The sequence below is a fragment of the Cotesia glomerata genome, linkage group LG6 (genome assembly GCF_020080835.1).
Source record: "Cotesia glomerata isolate CgM1 linkage group LG6, MPM_Cglom_v2.3, whole genome shotgun sequence".
NCBI lineage: Eukaryota > Metazoa > Arthropoda > Insecta > Hymenoptera > Braconidae > Cotesia > Cotesia glomerata.
The window spans coordinates 27,453,426-27,461,813 of NC_058163.1; the positions used below are offsets into that span (position 1 = coordinate 27,453,426).

General features: G+C 29.5%; 1 protein-coding gene across 1 annotated transcript; it reads right to left on the minus strand.

The window, feature by feature from the left end:
* Positions 1–2,726: 2,726 nt before the first annotated feature.
* LOC123266711 (N-acetylgalactosamine kinase) lies at positions 2,727–5,361 on the minus strand. The gene is made up of 8 exons (XM_044731090.1): positions 5,220–5,361; positions 4,785–4,924; positions 4,552–4,722; positions 4,286–4,487; positions 3,821–3,929; positions 3,430–3,747; positions 3,041–3,236; positions 2,727–2,966 (listed from the first exon to the last, which is right to left on the minus strand). Exons 2-8 carry the CDS (start codon positions 4,922–4,924, stop codon positions 2,792–2,794), a joined length of 1,311 nt encoding a protein of 436 aa, XP_044587025.1. The 5' UTR covers positions 5,220–5,361; the 3' UTR covers positions 2,727–2,791.
* Between the last annotated feature and the right edge of the window lie 3,027 nt (positions 5,362–8,388).

An 8,388-nucleotide genomic window follows, 5' to 3' on the forward strand; every position in this document is an offset into this window, starting at 1 on the left:
TTGCCCTCTACAACATCTACATATACCTATAAATATGAAAATATAAATAAAAATATATATAATATAAAATAAATAGATAACAACAGTGAGAGTTGTAACTATTATCGTAATTTGCGATACTCGGATAATCGTAATCGCGGAAAGGACAATTGAAATCGGTGAATCGGGATTGATTGACAACACAATGGATACAATTGAGTGTACTCCTTGTCTGCGTTTGCATGTCTTGATTCACTAATTTTTAATCCTCACTTTACACCCTTGCGATAAATTTCTTCGACAGTCTTCTGCTCGAGTAATATTTTAATCTAAATTAATATCAATATACTTGTGGTTCCATTACATGTACATATTACATATACAGTGGATTAACATACATATATATATATAAATTTTTATTATTATTATTTTGGTTTAAAGATAATCAAAGCCTCCATTTGGTAGCTCCGTCTGCCGACGGGAGGGCGACTGATTTCGCGTGGACTTTGACGTGTAAAAAATTAAGACATTAGTTAATTACTAACTCTAATTATTTAAAAAAACAAAATTCAGATATAAATATTTAAACTCGAGTTTGTAAATAACCACCGTTAGAAACTTGTATTGTATTTAAATAAAATATTAGAACGTGGGAGTATGTAATAATAAGTCTGTATTATAATAATTATATATTAATGGTTAAAACGTATCGTTTGTAATTGTAACGACAATGATATAATATTAAATAATAAATAAAATCATTAGGATTTAATAATATAAGAGGTGTGTAACTGCCAGTGGAACTAAATCGGTCGCTTGGGACTAAAAGAATAAAAATAAAAAGACCGTGAAAAGTCTCTGGGGATGCAAACCGTTATGTAGATAGGGCCTTTACATCTGTAATGTGTAATGTCTAGTTATTATTTACAATTAGGTTATATATATATATAGCCTCATCTAGTCTATAGTTGTATTTATGCTAATGTTAATGTTAATGTTAATAATATAATGTGTGATGGAAAAATGTTGATATTATTAAAAGGTTTGTATTAAAGGTTGTTTTGTTTAAGTTGACCGTTTATTTATTTATTTATTTGTTCTTTTTAAAATTTTTATTTCAATTTAAATATTTATTAAAGCTCCTTAAATTAATTACAAGATTTATAAATTATTTATTTTAAAAATTTTATAAAATCTTCCAGAGCTTAATTTGCAATTAAAAAATTGTTAAATTTTTAGTTTATTAATTTAGATAATAATTACCACCTGTTAATAATTTGTAAATTTAAAAAATAAAATATCAAATAAAAGCCTACTGATCCGAAATTTGTACACAAATATCACAATTTTAAAAAACTATTACTATATAAATGTACGTCCGATAAATAGATAGACGATTGAAAATTGTGTAACAAAAAGAAAAACCGTAAATTCAGATTTAACTAAAACTAAAACTAAAAATGAAAAAATAATTAGCAGTAAGAGTAAGAGGGTTAGTGTGTAAGGCACATTGGGTACTCCATATTCCAATTAAGGGAGCTTACGGTGGTTGTATCAGCCGGTAAAATCAATGTGAGTACAATATTATAAGTCTGTCTTACCCCCTCTATGGTGTACAATGTATATAAGTCGAGAGAGAGAGAGGGAAAGAGAGGGCAAAATTAGCTTGCAGTGGGTTGGCGAATTGTTCTGGTTGCTATGGCAAAGCTTGCTACCGAAGATTACACGGGGGAGGATTGCTGTCGCGTCGACGGTAGTGGTGGAAGAGCTTGCGATAAAGCTGGCTCGTGTAGGCGGTACCAAAGGGAAACCCTCATTCTCATTCGGGAAATTCGTCGCCCCAATCCTCCCTTAGATTAAATATTCCGAGAATAAGGGGAATAAGAGAACGATAGAGTGAGTAAGAGGAAGACACTCTCACGCCCTCTACTGTCGGCGTCAGCTAATCGATTTTGCTACCAATCAGAGTCCATGTTTGCTGTTAACTCTCAAATAGAAAAGAAAAGGCAAAAGGGATTAACTGATCCTTTAGTTTTTAGTTTTTTAATTATTATCGATCTTTTCACCATTACAAATATTATTATATTATATAAAAGTTGTATATATATATATTTATCGATAACGACTTTTATTCTAATAAATATTATCTATTGTATTCTATTGTATTGAACTGTATTATGTGATGTAATAATTATGTATTATTATTATTATTATTATTATTATTATTATTATTATTATTATTAATTATAATAAGAAATGTAATGATGATGAGTAATTATTGTGTGGATGTGTTGGAAAACTGCTGAGCAGAATCCAATTCGAGGATTGCGAGTATGTGGTTCTGATTTATATGTATATATATCTATATATACATATTGTCTACTAATATATGGATCCTATATATGTATATTTAAGTGAAATAAGCTGTTTATGGATTTAAATATCGACAACCCTTGGCGGACAATAAAATTCAATGGTATCCACTTTTATTTTTTATTTTTCCTTTCCTTTATTGTTTTAAGTAACTTTTTTTTAGCAAGAAGAGACTTTCAAGGAATCATTTTTTGAATTAATTAATTAAAAAAAAAAAAAAAAAAATTTTAAGTATAATAAATATTTATTTGTTCCCTTACAAACAAATTAACCAACAATTGGTGTCTTATATAAATCAATATCGTCAAAATTGGTATCATGTTTAATATATTAGATTTATTAAATACCCAAAGTCTAAAAAATATGAAACTTAATAATTGAGCATATAATTTACTTTTAGAAGTATAATAAAAATATATAAATTTGATAATTAATAAATTTATAAACGAGTTTCATAAATAGCAGCTCCGGCGCGAGGTTCGGTAATAAAAATCGCGTTTTCTACGGAGTTAGCTCTGACTCCGCCGTTGAAAGTTCTCTGTCGTTGCTTCAGGTCGTTCACAAAGGACTCTACTTTATCTTTGGTCGTCAAGGCGACAACGCAGCCTCCCCATCTGCAGGAAATCAAGAAAAATAAAAAATTTTCTTATTTTATATATGAAATAAAAATGACGTCAGAAAAAATTACCCGGCGCCAGTAATTCTTGCTCCCAAGGCTCCGCACTCTAGAGCCATCTCCACCAGCAGATCCACGGACTTATGGCTGCATTGATAGAGATCGCGGAGGCTCTCGTGACTTTCATTCATTAACTTTCCCAAGCGGGTCAGCTGGTCGTCGTCAGAACTCTGACAGATACTTTTAAATTCGAGAACTCTCTCAGCCTCTGGAATAAACAAAATAAATTACCATTAAGTGACGACCTCGGGAGTTAAATATCGAGAGATCAGAAGAGAAGATACTTTAACCGTTAATTTAGTAAACGAGTACCGTTACGATAGCTAATAACTCTGATGATAATAACTGGTGAAAATTTATCTTTAAAAGCCGACTGTGGTAATTTATAGAATAAAACTCACCGCTGAGGACATGCTTGATGCGCTTGTACAAAGTCGGGTACTCCAGGAGGACTTTTTTAGCAATCTCCAAGGTCTCGGGCAGCGAAGTCCCGAGCTCTTTCTGGAGTTCGCCGATCGTCTTCACTGCATCCCACTTTTCGAGCTTTTCTTTCGCGATTATTTGCGCAGCTGACTTGCATTCGCGGACGCGAGTGTTGAACTCAGACGTCGCGGCTTTGTTGCACTCCGCCAGGCTGTTTGCGATTACGAAGACCGCGTCAACCGGCAGCTTCACATCTGTCGTTCTCAGCGGGTTGAACTCGATCAGCTTAGCAGCACCTGAAGAATTTTATTATTATCGTTTGATCATTATTTTATGGAGGATACGTAAAATGTATTATAGATGTGAAACCTGGTTTTGCGAGGAACGCTATCGCTTGGTCCATCGCACCGCCTTCAGTACCGATGTGTCTTTCCGCTCGGGCACTTAACAACGCTAGATCTTTTTTTGACATTGTATACTGTTATAAAAAATCATTTTTTTAAATTAGTTGCTTGCATCAATGATGAATAAAAAATATTTTTAATTAATTAAAATTCTTTTTGTCATTTATTTCATACTTTATTCAATTTATTTATTTAATTATTAAGTATAAGTTAATAATTTTGAATTTTGATTTCAAATTTCGACTCTAAAATTCTGAAATATTATTTAAACCTTTCTGAAGTAAAACTAAAACGATTTCCAATAAAAAATAAATCATTAAGCTCTTTAAATACGATAAAACATCAATAATTTAAACATTTGACTAATTTACGTTAAATAAGCTTAATAAATCTTGAAAATTAAGTAATTTATTACACAAAGTATACTCACTCCAAACGCATGAGTCATAGCGAGCACTGCAGATGATACAACTGCACTGGAGCTCGATAAACCCGACGCCGGTGGAATGTTTCCCCAGACAGCGACGTTAATACCCTGACATTTGTCCTCCGTAATCTCCTCCAAAGCTCCGACGACTCCACATATGAAATATTTATACCAATGAGGCTCCTTTGACTTCGTTAAAACTTCCCTAAAAAAGCTCGCATTTTTATTTTAATTTTTACTATTATTTGATAATTATCGTTTCAAATTACCCGCAATTAATCAGGGAGTCACAATCATAGTCGGAGTATTTTTCAGTCTCGAGATTGGTCAAATGGAGCCCCGAGTCCGCCTTGCCAACCGCCAAAAGTACGTCTTGCTCAATTGCCATCGGGCATACTGGGAATCCGCAGTAGTCGACATGGTCTCCAATTAAATTAACACTGTAAATTATTATTTTATTTTGTTTAATAATTATTACATTATGATAAATAATGTAACTTACCGGCCAGGTACTCTTGTGAAAAACTGCGGTTTGTTGTTAAACCGTGACACGAAATGCTTGGTCAATTTGTCGAGTCTGTTGCTCAATATATCATCCGGCTTAAGAATTTCCACGGCCTCCATGTCTTCGCACTTGTTCATCTATTTATTTAATAATAAAAAATTCAATAAAAATAACAATGGATAAATAGAACAATGAATCGTTGATAATAAAACATTTTTCTTAAAATAACTGACAATAAAAACTGAGATAAAGATTCTCAGTGCACAAACGCGTAGTTATTTCAAATTATACAGGAATATTTTTTAATTTATTCAAGAAACCGCGGCAAAATTGATTAATTTTATGACAAGTACCAAAAAAATTGTCGGTTCAATTATTGATTAAAGGGCTGCCGGAAAATATTGTGCCAATAACTCGTAAATAGGTACTTACGATAATTACAAAGTTTTATTCTTCGGTTATATTAACCAGACTTGGTTGAGAACGGTCTTTTATTGATAAGAGACTTGTTATCAATGTTATTGAAACGTCGGTGTGTGTTGTTAAGTGGATACTGATTTACATGACCGTGACAAGCGTTATGCGCGAGTAAGATGCGCGAAGACTAACGATTACAGCTCATGCGCTTAAATAACCGGAATATTTTTGAAGGTATCTAATCTGGGTGGTGTAAATTAAAATTGAGAAGAGAAAAATTTCACTATGACTCGATTCAAAGCAAACAATTCAATTATAAATAGGAAAAGCATTTATTTAAAAGAAAAAAGTCTACAATTGTTGATATCAAAATAATGATGGTAAATCGGTATGTTACTGAGATTCGGTTAAGCGAAAGTAACGTGATGAACGGTAATACGGCTGAGAGTAACAAGTATATAATGGTTGATATAAATATAAGAGAGTCGGTCGGTTAGGTAGAGCCAGAAAGTTTTATTGATGGTATTGTAAAGAGATATCGTAGTTTAAAAAGGAAAATATTGACTTTGTTTGCTGTAGTTGATTTTATTCGCGACATTATGGTTAATTTAAAGGAATATGTCTAAACTTTTTTATTTAAAATTTTATTTGAAACTAATACAAAATAATTTTAAACTTTCTGAATGAATCAAAATGTATTTGAAGATAGTAAATTTATTTTCAGCTGTCTTAATTGAAACTAACCAGTGAAAATACTTTTCTACAAGCTTAAAAGAAGAAAATAATGATTAAAAAATTTATTCTATTAGAATGTCTTAAAGTTTAAAAAATTAAAAAAAAAAAGTTGAGCTTGAAAATTACTTAATTATTTTACGTTATACCGAATAATTAACTTATAATTACATTGTTTCACCGTGAAAACCTTTGGAAAATGACAGCCTTCAGTCTTGAATCTACTTATAAGCTAATTATAATCTAATTAAAACTAAGAGGAGAGGGATAAATAAATAAAAAGATAGAATTTTTTTTCATAGGATGAAACAATTCGCTTTATTGAGAAAAAAAAAGTACGCAACTGAGAACATAACTGTATAAACTCAATTTAATCAGACCGTAAATCTTTGAGCGTAATTCGGGTGTTATTTTAAGTCAAGTAGTACAAATTAAATTTAGTCAGACAGTCAATTTTTAAAAATGACCCGGGTGTCTTTTTTTTAATCAAGTAGTATAAGCTACATTTGGTCATACGGTGAATTTTTTAGCATAACCGGGGTGTTTTTTTTTTTTTAAGCAAATAGTATATTATAATTATAGTTAGACGCGATATTATTGTATAATCTATTTTAATTCTTGCATATTATCTAATAACTATTTTTTTTAATAATCGAACGATTGATTAAAAGTTTTTAAATTTTATCGATGCAATGTTTCAAGAAACAAAAGAAAAAGTTGTTTTAGAATACTGCTATTAAAAGACTCGACTTTTTTTTTACTTTATACTTTTTAAATAATTATAATTATAATTATTCAAAAAGTATTCTATTTATAATTATAAATAGAATATAATATTAAAGAAAGTCGAGTCATTTAATCGTAATTTATTAGAAAACTTTATTTTTCAAGGCTTGATTAAATTTTAAATTCTCAATTAATTGGTCGAGTCATTCAAAAATCAGTTATTAGATACACGGATAAAAGTAAACTGTAATAAATAACAGTCGATTTATAATAAGTAATAATCAACTGCTAAAAATTACCATTTTAAACAGTAAAATCGTGATTTTACTATTCACTTTATAATATTTACAATTTAAACGTTACAATTTACTCTTTATATAGAAGAAAATACTATTTCAAACAGTAATATTCGCTATGTAAATGTCTAAAATGTTTAAGTATAATAATTAAGAATTAGAAATAATTAAGAAACAGACTTTGATATTTATCATTTCGTACCTAAAAAATGATCTTATGATATGTAAAAAGTATAAACTAATAAAATACTAATACAATAATAATAACAACTAATAAAATAAAGTTAGTAAATTTCTAATACAAGCAACGTCAATATTCACAAAGTAAAATGGTAAATTTTAAACGCAACGCTAAAAATCAAATTGTAATTATTGACTTGCTTAGACTGGTAAAATGTATATTTTAAAAGTATAATTTTTACTGTTTCAAATGTTAAATTCTCCCAGAGTGAGACCCCCTTGTCTTTTATCTGAGTTCCCCTTCTCCTCATAATATGGACTATATATTGAAATGGTAATTTTTACTGTTTGTAACTGTAATTTTTTAATATAAAAGAGTCGTTATTTACTACAGTGACAGCTACTAATCACTTATTTTGGATATTAAATTATAAATTGTGGCTTTTATACTTTCTACATTAAGTTCTGTAATATTTATATTTTTGCCACCCCGATGTCCGCTTTACTGTTTGAAACTATAAAAATTAACCGGAATCCGAGTGAATATTACAGTTTACTTTTTTCCGTGTAATATATAATAAGAATTAACATAAAAAAATAGTCAAGAGTCAATGAAAGAATAAATAAATATCTAAATATTCGATAAGAAATTCGTTCAGAAAAAAATTATGCATGAACATCTCGTCTTACTATAATTAAGTTCTACTACTTGACTCAAAATACACCCGGGTTATGTTCAAATTTTCACTGTCTGACCTAATCTAGTTTATACTACTAGAATCAATTAATGACAAGCAGTCAAACGGAGGCTTGTACAATCAATGTCGTTGACTATCAATAATATTAATTGTATGTAAACGCGTAAAGTATCGTATTTTTCTTTGATTTTTTTAAATAAAGCGAATTATTTCGCCCTAAAGAATAAAATTCAGTCTTATTCTTTATCTAATTCCTTTTCCTTTAGTTTTAATTAGCTCGTAATTAGATTGTAAGTAGATTTAAGAATGATTATTCAAATTTCTGACTATTTTAAGGATATACTATTTATTTATCTTCTACTTACCAAAAGTTTTTCGTCTGACAAAGCTAATTTAATCAAAAAATTAATAAATGCATAAGAAAAGGATAATAAGAAAGGAAGAATAACTCATTTCTCAAAGAATAATAATTTTATTTATGTATAATTAAAATTTTTATAAAACTATATAACATCAATAATAATTGAACAATTATAATTGTAAAATATGTTG

Excerpts from the sequence above, each read along its gene's own strand:
- LOC123266711 (XM_044731090.1), bottom strand. The coding sequence starts at position 4,924 with ATGAACAAGTGCGAAGACATGGAGGCCGTGGAAATTCTTAAGCCGGAT. Across the intron at positions 4,723-4,784 it reads TTCACAAGAGTACCTGGCCG|TGTTAATTTAATTGGAGACC; the intron begins GTAAGTTACATT and ends AATAATTTACAG. Across the intron at positions 3,930-4,285 it reads CTATGACTCATGCGTTTGGA|TATACAATGTCAAAAAAAGA; the intron begins GTGAGTATACTT and ends TTTTTATAACAG.